We start from the raw sequence: 12,676 nt of genomic DNA on the forward strand, positions 1-12,676 counted from the left end.
ATTAAGGCTATTAAAAGAATTAAATTGAAGAAATCCTTTGTCACAAAACTCTCAAGAAATTCCATTCCTAATGGGAAAACACACAAAGAAAGATGTGAGACTCTGATGTCCACTTGGCAACCACTGGGTGTTTGGAAGGTGCCCCCCATCTGATGCCCGTGACCATTGTAGCAGGAAGCCCATGTAACCTGGTGCCCCTGGGCACTGACTTGTCCCTTGGCTTTGGGTTTTGATAGTATGGTTCTTTAAAGAAAAAGAAAAAGAGGAAAAAGTTCTTAGAAGTAATTTCCAAGTAGAGGTAGTGGTTTTAGTTTTTTTAAGATGCCACTGAAGGAGCCCCTCCCTCCTGCCTGCCACATTTCCTAAAAGGCAAGTGGCACTCCTGTTCCAGCTGTGCCCTTCATGAATGTCTTGGCTCTGTGCTCTTTGTGTAGCAGCCACAGTCCGTGAATGTTTAAGCACAGTCCTCTCTACCTGTGTGGACGGCATTTATTAACCTCGACTTGAGTTCATTCCCTTTGCTCTTCTGCCTTCAAACTGGGGCTCACCACGTGGTAAAGATGAAGACGTCTTTGGACTTGAAATAAGGAGACATTTAGAAGTTTTGGTTGCTTGAAACAGAATTAGGCAGGAGTTGCCAGTTTAGATCAGTGGAGGGAGGCGTCTCCTCATCTTGGACTCCAGAAAGGCTGGAGGGGAGGCCATGAGGTGAGCAGGGCCGGGGTGACGTCTGTGGATTCCCCTGTGCTTGCCAGGGCCAGGCAGGCTGAGTTATTTCAGACTCGGAACCAGAGGGAGCTCAACCCCACCCGCCACATCCCAGAGGAGAAAGCGGGGATCTAGTGGCCCAGGTCATGTTGCTCGTCTGTGGCAGAGGCCAAGTCAGGGAACCTGGTCTCAGCCTGGGACTGTCCTGGTTGGGGACAAGGAGCAGTGGGATTTGAACAGAAATGAAAGACGTGGAAGTGGTTCTTTGAGATGTCACCAGGCTCTAGCGGTCCCATCTGTCAGTTGATTGACATTCTGGCACCAAGGACTGGCGGGGTGGGAGGAAGGAATTGGATTCCCGGTGAGGATGGGACCCCAACAGCCCCTCACCCCTAGTTCCGGAGAGAGTTGCCTGTAACTGATCCGTTCCTTGCAACCCCTGGACACATGACAGTGGAGAAATGAGGGCTGAAGCCACGGGCCATCCAAGGGCCCCTCCCCTGCTGGGCCCAGGTGAAAGGCCGGCCCCCTGTGGCCTCGATTTGGCCACCGTAGCGCCTTTAGTGCTGGGTCAGGTTCCGGGCTCTGCTCGGGCATTTTAAGAGGCCGAGCTGCACCGCCTGCCCGCGTCCCGTCACGGAGAGCTCGCCTTTGTCTAGCTCGCTGGGCGGGCCGGTGGAGGTGTGCGTCTGGTCCTCAGGTCGCCACCGGTGGCCTCCAGCGGGGCCCATCGCTCTTGGAGCGCGGCCCTGGGGGGTGGCGGCGGCCTCCTCTGGCGGGTGGGGAGGAGGCTGGAGGACTGAGGGAGCAGCGCCGCACACCCCTGCCGCGCCCAGGCCGAGCGGCGCGCGGGCGGAGCGGGGCGCGCTCGGACCGCGCGGGCTGGACGCTGTCCGCGGTGCTGAAGCGGCGGCCGCGGCGGGGAGGCGGACCCGGGGCCGCCGGGCAGCACCCACCCAATCCCGAGACCGCCCTCCTTCTGCCCCGCTCGGCGCGGCGGTGGCAGCCGGCACTGCACCCAGATGGACTGAGAGCGCCGCGGCGGGAAGGCGGCGGCGGCGGCGGCGGTGGCAGCTGCAAGAGTCCCCGCAGCCTCGGGCCAGGACCCACATCCACACCCGAGAGCCCCTCCCTGCGGTGAGTCAGGGCAAGCGGAGCAGGGATGGGGCGCACAGGTCCGGGGCATGGGATCTCTTGGGCTCTAAATGTTTCCTTCCCCTTGTAAATTTCTTCCAGCCCAGATCTCGAGCAGCCCGCAGGACTGAGGGGGAAGAGCTCTGGCCCGGGCTTCCCTCGTCCTGAACACAGGGCAAGCCCTCTGCCCTCACAAACCAGGGACAAAGGGTTTAGACAGAAACCCATCAGTCACAGGGCATGTCCTCCTCCCCACCCTGTGTGCAGCCCGCACCGGGGCACCAGGAAAGGCTGTTTGCCCAGGCTGGTGTCACAGGGATGACACCTTCCCCTCTCTGTGCAGGGGCTGGCCCTGGGCAGCCCATCCGCTAAAATCTAGCCCAGACAGAGGGCCAGCCATCTTTTAGCAGGGGAAGGCAGGCTTCAGCCTTCACTGGGGCTGCAAGTGAGAAGTAAAGCCCTTTCCCTGCCTCCCTCCTGTCTCGTTAGGCACCTGAGCTGCCATGGCCAGAGCTTCAGGGCGAGGGTCACTTCAGTGCACCTGGCTGCTGTTGTAAATGAGCTGGACTCCGGCAGAGAGCTCTGGAGTGGATACTGGGCAGGCACTCCCTGCTAGTGTGTGTGTGTGTGTGTGTGTGTGTGTGTGTGTGTGTGTGTGTGTTTTCCCAGCACACCAAGAGGATTTTAAACTCCAGTGGTGCCTGTCACAGGAAAAGCCCTTCTCCAGCCAGCCTGTGACTCTGAGTAAGCAGTTTGGGGTCACGCTGGGCAACTACCCAGCCAGAGGAGCCTTGGGCTTCCTTAACTCCTAAAGCTACCCCCCTCCTGCCTTGAGCCATCTGCTGAAGGGGGAGATGTGTTTAAACTTGATGGGTCACCTCTGCCTTCGATCCCAGCATTCGGTTCCCATCTCCATCACCTGGCAAGGTCAGACAGATAGACCTCTTAACTCCTAGAACTGGATGGGTGGGCTTCTGGGGGGCTTTACTGCCTAGAAAATGTGTTTTTGGTGTGGGGGGGAGGTGGGGGAGTGGAAAGAGGGAGGTGAGGTAGAGGAGAGGGACCACCAGGGCCCCGGAGAGGTCTAGTTGTGCTGGATTCCAAGCCGTGTGAGGCGCCTGTTCTAACTCAATAGATGTAAATCAACCTTCTGAATCTCACACTGGAGGACTGAGATCTGCATTTTGTTCCGTCTGTTTAGCCTAAGCTGTGTGTGTGTCAGAAATGATTCTGGTGGGCAGCTTCCTTGGATCACCGGGTGCCTTATGGTGCCGATGAAATGAGAGAGAGGTGGGGAAGACGTGCGAGATGATGCGCGGGTTTTAGGGTCAGTGGGGGCTGCAGCAGTGCTGCAGTGCTGATGGAAATGTATGCCAAGAACGTGTTAGCATTACTTTGCATAAAGCAGACCACTTGGTACCCAGGTGCCATTTGTCTCTCACCAATGTTCTACAGAGAGGAAAGGTCATAAGGGAAAAGTATAATTACTGCATGTCTGACCCATACTCAGTTTGCATTATTCTTGACCACTTTTTTCCACCCAAAGTATTTTTTACCCACCATGTGAACACCTTATATTTTGGCCGGATGAATGAACCCCTTTAGAGAATTGTTGTCCACAAGGATGGCTGACTCATGACTATACTTTGACATCCTTGCTGACTTGCTTCATAAAAATATAAAGACCTAAAGTACAGTGCTGGGCCAGCTAAGCAGTAGCACATTGTTTTTGTCTTTGGAAAACAGTGTATTTGAGCTTTACATGCTATTTGTTTTGAAAATTGCATTTAGCCCAAAAGGTTTCTATAGCTAGATTGAGTTGGCAGAAAGTATATATATTTAGCATGCTCCCCACCTGTAATGTAATCAGGATGCCTATTTTTACTCATAGTCTGAGCAACTTAAAACCTCCTCAATAATGAAGGTGGGATCAAGTTCTCCTCTGTAACTAAGGATAATGCTATTTGAGGGTTGACCCTGGGTGATTGATACAGTCCTAGATTGAGCTCACAGTCTCTGTTCAAAAGTCCTGACTGGGTTGTATCACATGCAAGCCTACATTTATGAATGGTTATGAAATGTGCGTGAAAAATATGAACAGAATCTTTCTATCTGGATTTCTTAAGGCAGAAAATAAAGATGTAGTGGTGCATATTTGGCAATAGAACAGATTTCATTTTGGTGAGAGCAATTGATCTTGAGTTCCTGTAGAATAATGAGTGTTAGTGATGGTGACAACAGCTGTGTGATGTAAAAGAGTGAAAAGAGGTCCAGCTTTGTAGATGAGACCTGAGTTTGAATTCTGATTCTAACCTGTTATTAACTGTATGCCACGACTTAGCCTCTTTGAGCCTTGGTTTATCATCTGTAAAATGGAGACAGTAAAACCTGCCTGGTATTAGGATTAGCGTGTAGGTGCTCAATATTATTCTTTATATTTCTTGCCATTATCTACCTTTACTATTTATTAGAAGAATGTGAGTGTGTTTTCCCAAGATCCTCTCAAATTTGTGTGTATACTCAAACCGTGGGGGCCAGGAAAGGACTCAACAGCTTACTTTGAGGTAGCCTGGTCCTGCTGGAGGTGGTGTTCCCAAGATGGGTACTGTCCTTGGGTCTGCTGTCCCCTAGGGACCTTGGCTGGCCAGCAGTGGAGCTTGGGCAAAAGGACAAAGGAACTGTTTCCTCCAGGAGGAATGGAGCCTAAATGCCAAAGGCCTTGAGGGGGTCCCTGTTCAGAGAAACCCCTTTCAGGAAAGGCTTCATGGCAAGGAAGGTTTCCATGCGGGGCGAGGCTGCTGCTGTCCCTCCTGGGGTCTCTCTGATACCGGTTTTTCCTGCAACAGTGTGTGTCTGCCTCTCCTGCTTTTGTCCTGCATGCCCCGTGGCAATGGTGGCTGGCGGTGGGTGGGTGGTGGGTGGGTGCTTGCTTCAGGCCAGGCTTTCCTGCAGTAGCTCCATCCTCAAGAGGACCCTGTGAGATGAGAACCATTACCGTCCTTCTTACACAGATGAGCAAACTGAGACTCACAGAGGTTAGGTCTCAGGCCCAAGGTCCAACGTGGGCACCTGGCCCTCCACCATGATGGGGGGGCCTCACAGATGAGCTGATGGCACAGAAAGGGGGAGCAGCACAGCCACAATCACCCTGACCTCCAGGCCCACAGTCTGGTGCTCTCTTCTCACACTGGGGTGACAGCGCCCCACTGTGGGGTGGCAAGAAGAGGAAGAATAAGCAGGGGTTAGGGCCAGTTGGGCAGAATCACAACGGGGAGGAGTTAGTGTCAGGTGGCTTCCCTTCCTGGCCTAAGACATCATCTTGTCCCCACCTGGGGAGGGGGCTGTGACCTCAGCAGCAGGGGCACCAGCCACAGCAGTACACAGAGCTGAAAGAGGGACAAGGGCCATTGGAGATCAATGAGACCAACCTCTCACGATATGAATGAAGATCCTGAGGCCCAGAGAGGAAATGACTCATCCATGGAGGTGTGGGGGTGGGGTGGGGACAGGAGCCCGTCCTTGGACTGCTCCACAGTGTCTCTGTGGGGAGCCTGGGTGTTGCTGGTGGCTCTGTCAGAAAGGACTTCCTAAGTCCAGGGACCTCCATGGGTCCTAGAGATGCCACTGAGCTGGACAGCTCCCCGCACGCCCAACCCCAGGCAGCTCCATCTGGCCCCTGCTAGTACACGGTTGTCATTTGCAGACCGCGTTGATTTCCATTTCCCCTGGAGCGATGAGATAATTTAAAGGTTATTCAGTTGAGTTTGTAGTTCCCTTGACTTGAAACCTTCCTCCAAAAACGCCTGCTGCTAACAGCCTAGGTACCAGGCACTGATATAAAAAGATGCGCTTGTTGCCCATAAACTTGAATTATTTACGAAGCGTGTGTGATCTCTTATAGCCGCTTTGCGCGCGCACACACCCGCCTCAGTGGTTACTTAATGAGTGTACCCGTGAGCTTGCTTTTTAATTGAACGGCATTTCATGATGCTAAACCCTGCGCCGTCCCTGCAGGCACGCTCCTTCCCCTAGGCTGCTGCGTTCAGTTACTGGCTCCTGTCCTCGTATGTCTCCCGCCCGGAACCCCAGCCCCTCCACTCCTTCCTTTCCTTGCCACCTGAGCCCACGCCCTGTCCATTTTCCCCCCACGTTTTCTCTAGGTTCTATCGCGTCCCTCAGGCCATGCTGCCACTGCCATGATTCCCTCCCTTCATTATCGGCTGACTCTTTGCGATGTCCTTCCACCTGGGCACCTCCCAGCATGGGGTCCCTTTTAGACTTACCCCTGTGTGCCTTAGGCAGATTCATCTCTCAGGAACACGGATTCTGCTGTTGTCACTGCTCTCCTAGTGAACCTTTCCTGGCCTTCCACTGCCTCCAGGATGAGCACAGATGGAAGGCCTTTCTGCACACCGGCCCAGCTCCCTACGCTGCAAAACACAGAGCCAAGGCTTCTTGTGCCGCAGCAGCTGGCTCTCCCCCCTCTCCCATGCAGAGTCCTCCCTCCTGCCTGGATGTGTCCCTTCCCTTCCCCCACCTCCGGAGCTACCTCCTCCAAGCCGCCTTCCTCCCCTGAGCTTCCTTCCCCTCGGAGACCCAGAGTGCACTTGCCCAGTCATTCATTCACAGGGTCAGGTACAGTGTGGGGCACCGCTAATGTCAAAGTGAGCCTTGTGGGTTGAACTCTGTTCCCCCAAAAGACATGTTGAAGTCCTAACCCCCCTGTAGCTGTGACTGTGACTTTATTTGGAAAGAGTCTTTGCAGATGTAATCAAGTTAAGATGAGGTCGTTTGGGTGAGCCCTAGTCCAATATGAGTGATGTCCTCCTAAGAAGAGGGAAGTTTGGATTCAGACACACAGAGGACAATGCCACTGGAAAACAGAGAGGGGAAGGCCACGCGAAGTTGGAGGCAGAGGTCAGAGTTATGCGGCTGCAAACCGAGGAACACCTGTGTCTACCAGAAGCTGGACAAGGCAGGGAAGGATCATGCCCTAGAACATTCGGAGGGAGCCTGGACCTGCTAACACCTTGATTTTTTACTTGTAGCCTCCAGAACTGTGAGAGGATGAATTTCTGTTGTTTTAAGCCGCCCAGTTTTTGGCAGCCCTAAGAAGTGAATACAGTGACTGAGACCCCTTCCCAGCCCTCCACGTACTGACTGTTTGCTGGGAGGCAGACTCCCCAGCAGACCTTATGAGTGAGGGGGGTAAGTGCAGCGGGAGAGACACGTGGTAGGATGTGATGAGAACTCCGAAGAAGGGTCCCTCCTCCAAGCAGCCTTCCAGCCCCTTGCTGGGGTGGCACCTGTCCAGGAAGGCTCCCTGGAGGAGGAGCGGGGAGAGGCTCACCCCCAGTGTTCAGAGAGCAGCAGAGTCATCCAAGGGAAGGTAAGACAGGTGTGGGGAGTGCCGAGGCCCACAAGGCCTAGGTCCTGGTCAGCTGTGGTTTGTAAAGGTGTTTGAACTTGAACTTGCTACTGTCAGTACCAGGGAGCCATGGAAGGGCAATGACAGGGAACAGATGGTATTTTCAGTAAGTTGTCCCTGTGGTGTCATAGAGGATGAACCTGAAGGGGTAAACATGGAGACTAAGACCTCAGGAGTGAGTGAGGGGTGTGGCTGTTTGCGGTGGAGAAGGGAGTATGGATTTGCAAATGATTTGGAAGGAATTGGGGATTCATTGCACGTGGGGGCTCAAGGAGAGGGAGAAACCATAGGAGCCGACTCTTAGGTTTGCAGCCCGTGCCTGGAGACAGGAAGAATTGTCTGGAGAGGAAAAAGGTTGTCATGAGGGAGCAGAGGAGAGATGCTGGGCTCAGGTGGGAACAGGTAGAATGGAGGGGACATCCAGGAGACAATGGAGGTGGGGAGCTTAGAGGGGAGGGCTGTCCTGGTGCTAGACGGGGATACATGAATAGGGAGATAGGACATGGAGCTATGTGCGTGGACACCAGCACTTGGGCCCCAGCATGGAATGGGAACAAGGACTGACTCCTGCCTGAGAGTGGGGACAGACAAGGTTGGAGGACAGTGGGTGTACGTCAAGAGGACCAGGACACAGAGAGTTTCAAAGAGGGGTGGCCGGTGTGGCTCAGGGTGGGCCCTCCAAAATGCATCTGCCAGGGCCACTGGATTCAGGGATGGCTCTTCTGAGCAGCAGTGTGCCTGTCATTTCTCGCCTTTCCCTGTGTCTTCTGTCAACACTTGCCTACAACAGCCTCTCTGCATCTCTCGCACCTCTCTGGACCCTCTCTGGACCATGCTGCCCAGAGCAGGCCTGGTGAGGTGAACACAGGTGGCTGTCTGGACACCTGCATGGGTAGCCTCTCCTGGGCCACATCCCTGAGCAGCCAGTCATTAATCTCAAGGTCACTGGTGTCCACGGCCACGAGCTTCCGCCAGCAGCCTGGCGGCAGAGGGTGAGACGAGGCCTGCAGCCTGGCTGGATGACAGGGGCTGTCCCTGGACCCCTGCCTCCCACACCTGGTTGCAGCTGTGTCCGTTCTTTACAGGGCCCGTCACCATGGGCGGCTCTGCTCCTCCGCCTCATGGGGATTGTGCCACGGGTGCGTCACATGATCCAGCCCCTCTCTGATTGCTGCCTGCCAGGTTGGTCCGTGTGTGCTGATGTGGTGGCTTCTCTGATGTGACTTCTGGGCCCTCCTGCCCCAAAACTCGCCTGTTGTGCAGCCTCCTTTATGCCTGACCTTCCACCATTAGACAGTCACTCAGCGCATCGCACGTTCCAACACAAGCAGGACTTGATTCTGGCACATTCTTCCCACTCAGAATTTATTGAGGGATTACTTTTCATTAGGAAATACAAAACTGCAAAATATTTAACTAATTCTAAGATATACAACATAAAATTTAGTCATCCTTCATGACCTCTCTTCCTCTCACTCCCCTCCCAAGAGATATTACACACCAATTTGTTAACAGTGGCACTTTTCTAGATCTTTCCCCAGGCATTTACAAAGCCATGTAAGTACACACACCCACGCACACACGCACACACATATGTAAATGAGATCGTATTGTGCATGTTGATAAGGAGCTTCCTTTTTCCCTTACCAATATATTTTGGAGATCTCTTCGTGTTGATGCAAATGTTACTATGTCATTTTTGAAGAATGGCATAGAATTCCATAATGTATTATAATTTATTTAATCATTTCCTTTCTGGGTGGACAATGAGGTTCTCTACTTATTACTACTCTTGCAGAGAGTGCGGTAGTGAACCTTCTCCACGCATCTTTGTGCATGTGTGGAGAAGCATAGCAGTCCCATAGCATGGACTGCTAGGAGTGGAATCACTACGTTACAAGGGCGTGCATGTGCTAAATAGCAACAGATCAAATTGTCAGCCAAAAAGAATGTATAAATTTCTATGTTCCAACAGCCTGGATTGGCCACAGAGGCCACCCCATCATTCTCTTTGCTCTTCGTTACTCTGATGGGTGAATGAAAAGACATTTCCTTGCTCCCTTTTGCATTTCTCTTATTACCACTGAGACTGCATGTCCTTTTGTCTGTTTATTGACCAATCACATGTATTTTGTGACTTGTGTATTCATATCTGTTGCCATGTGACTCTGGATATTTGTGGATTTAATTGCTGATGTATAGAAGCTCATTCTAGTTAACGGTTATTTCTCCTTTGTCGGTTATATATTTTGCAAGTATTTTCTCCTTGTTGCTTATCTTTTAACTGTTAATAGTGGCTGTGGTGCTGTGGAATTTCTAAATGTTTATATTGTCAGATCTGTCAATCAGAGGCTTACTTTTTAGTAGTGGGGAGAAAATGGAGCTTGGAGGCCTAAAATATTGCATTCTTGACCCTTCTATGTTCTTTACTTGCTCTTTGACTTTAAACAAAACCCCTTAACTTCAGTGAACTTCACTTTTGCCAGTTATTTATAGCCATACTGTCTTGTCCGGCCCAACCTCCCCCCAGCTGCTACATGGGTCACAGGAGAGGCTGTCTTTGATGGGGCTTTTGTGGTCATTCTGAACTTCACAGTTCAACTAATTCCTTGATGGACATTGAGGTTGACTCTGCTAGCACAGGTCTTGTGTGGCGCGGTGGTTTTCAGGACACCTGGTGCCCTGTCCCTTACATGGCTCACTCTTCCCAGATGTGTTTTGAGGACCTGCCCGTGCTGGGGATGCCAGCCTCACAGCTCTGCATAAGGAAGCGTATCAGCCAGCTCAGGCTGCCATAGCAAAATACCACAGCCTGGGTGGCTTACACAACAGAAATTTATTCCTTTATAGATAAATTTATTTCTCTGTAATAATAAATTTATTGATACATTTATTCTGGAGGCTAGAAGTCCAAGGTCAAGGTGTCAGCAGATTTGGCTTCTTCTGGGGCCTCCTTGGCTCGCAGACAGGAACTTCCTTGTATGTCGTCACATGGCCCCTTCTTCTATATGTTGTCTGTCTGTGTCCCACTCTCCTCTTCTTGTGAGGACACCAGTCATACTGATTAGGGCCCACCTATGTGATTTCATTGCATCGTAATGACCTTGTAAAAGGCCCTGTCTCCACAAACAGTTACCTTGTGAGGTACTAGGGGATTGGACGTCAACATGTGAATTTTGGGGGGATGCAATTCCAACCCATAAAAGGAGATAGCACTGAGTCTGGATGAGAATTGGGGAAGCGAGGCTCAGAGAGGCTCCTGCACTTGCTTCATGTCACCCAGTGAGCAGGTTACAGATCTGAGCTCAGACTCATGCCTGTGACTCCAAAGCCCAGGCCTCCCCAAGCCTGACCGATAGTAAAACTCTTCGGGCTCCACTGCCCGAACGTCCTGCTCACTGGTCACTGGCCCATGTCCCTGCCATCCCATGGCCTCATAACTCACGCTTCCTGAGCAGAGCACCTACTCCCTGCAGACCCTTCTGCACCTCCTATGTCCCCTTGGGAAAGGGTTTCAAATAATAATGCAGTTAATTGAAGGTTTCTTGTTACATTTTTGCGGTTGCTGCGGGAAAGATTGCACAGTAAGATAAAGAGTATTTGAAATACAGGAAATTCCCCAGTAATCTCACACTCTTACAAAGGTCTTTTTTATTTTTGCACGTTACCCTCCCTTCACCACCCCTGCACACCCCCCTGTATTTCTCATCTTTGGAATCATATTGCAACACAGCACTTCATGCTCTTGCCTTTTCTGCCCCACATGATAGCTGACAGTTTCCCTGTCTTTATGATGATGATTTTAATGGCTGCATAATAGTCCACAGAGTTGATGTGCTCTATGTTCGGAATCATCTTTCACTGTTGAGCATTTGAGTTCCTGTTGTGCTATTGCAGATTATGATGCAATGAATGTCTTTGTATAGAAATCCTTTTGCTTCTCTTAAATTATTTCCTGAGGGAAAGGACTCGGATTCCTGAGCTAAGGGCGGCAGCAGCATCATAGCTCCTTGACGAGCTGTAATGTCACTTTATGGAATGAGTGTGCCGATGTTCCATGCCACCAGCAACAAGTGAGCATGCCAGCTTCACTGTTGACATTAGGTGTTAATGATTTAGTGCACTTTTTTTTTTTTTTTTTTTTTGAGACAGAGTCTTACTCTGTTGCCTGGGCTAAAGTGCAATGGCGTCAGCCTAGCTCACAGCAACCTCAAACTCCTGGGCTCAAGCAATCCTCCTGCCTCAGCCTCCCGAGTAGCTGGGACTACAAGCATGCACCACCGTGCCCAGCTAATTTTTCTATATACATTTTTAGCTGTCCATATAATTTCTTTCTATTTTTAGTAGAGACGGGGCCTCGCTCTTGCTCAGGCTGGTCTCGAACTCCTGAGCTCAAACAATCCACCTGCCTCGGCCTCCCAGAGTGCTAGGATTACAGGCGTGAGCCACCATGCCCGGCCACTTTTGACAATTTTAATAAAAGGATACTGTCGAGACTGCTTTAATTTGTGTTGCTTTAACAACCGACAGAGAACAAGGAACATTCTGCAATACGTTTGTATTTTCAATTCCTCTTTTTGTCACTTTCTTTTAAAAAAAAAAAAGAAAAAGAATTGAAGACTAAACAAATGAACAATTATCCCTTGGGAATTCTAGTTCTTTGATTGTCTTGATGGATTTGTTGGTGCAAGTAATATTTAGAGTTCAGCGAGCAGAAGGACTTTTGGTTAATAACTGACATAAGCAATCAAACAGGGACTGATAAGAAGCCAGTCGCCCCAGAGCTGCCTGATGGGACTGGCCCCAAATGTCCACCGAGGTCCTCCAGGCGACCTGGCCCCCAGCCAGGCTGCCCTTTCCAAATGCATGTGCAGGAATGCCAGTGCGGCCCCTCGCTGGCTCCAGGACGAAGTCTGTCCCCACTGCGGTTCTACTGCTCCGCAAAGCAAAGCGCACGTGTGGACAGGCGCCACCCCTACTTTTTTTTCCTTTTATCAAACTGATCTGAATGGTGCGCTCTCCCCTCATTCCATTTCTCTGCTCTAAAATAATCAACGATAAATTGAATTTTTTTCCCTCGGAAGTTTATTTTAATTGCCTGGCAACGCATTATCATAAATTGCTCTCGAATTAATTCTTTGGCTTCGGTGCAGAATCATTTATTAATGAGGATGGCAGTCAGCATCTAAGCGTGGCTATTTTTAGAACACTGCTGCTTTAGAGGGCTTCATTCTTGAGACATCCCCACAAGGACCGTGTACATTTGACAGCCCCTTGGAGAACTTGATTCTCCAGACAAACCTGGAGAAGGTCGCTGCGTGTCCCCTGTGGGCTCATCAGTGATGAGCCAAGGCCTAGAGGGGAAGCCAATGATCCCCAAGTCCCACAGCGGTTGAGGGCTTTGGC

The 12,676-nt window shown here is 51.2% G+C and overlaps 1 protein-coding gene across 4 annotated transcripts in view; it reads left to right on the plus strand.

The window, feature by feature from the left end:
- OSBP2 (oxysterol binding protein 2) overlaps positions 1 to 12,676 on the plus strand; it is a 143,259-nt gene that overhangs the window by 60,635 nt on the left and 69,948 nt on the right. The window contains exon 1 of one of the 4 annotated variants that reach the window (XM_045534487.1): positions 8,400 to 8,452. The exons of the other annotated variants lie outside the window; for them this stretch is intronic. Within the exon in view, the coding sequence (XP_045390443.1) occupies positions 8,419 to 8,452 (34 nt within the window). The 5' untranslated portion in view covers positions 8,400 to 8,418. Of the gene's footprint in view, positions 1 to 8,399; positions 8,453 to 12,676 lie in introns of those variants that run through there. 4 annotated transcript variants of the gene reach the window in all.

Source organism: Lemur catta, chromosome 21 (genome assembly GCF_020740605.2).
Source record: "Lemur catta isolate mLemCat1 chromosome 21, mLemCat1.pri, whole genome shotgun sequence".
Classification (NCBI taxonomy): domain Eukaryota; kingdom Metazoa; phylum Chordata; class Mammalia; order Primates; family Lemuridae; genus Lemur; species Lemur catta.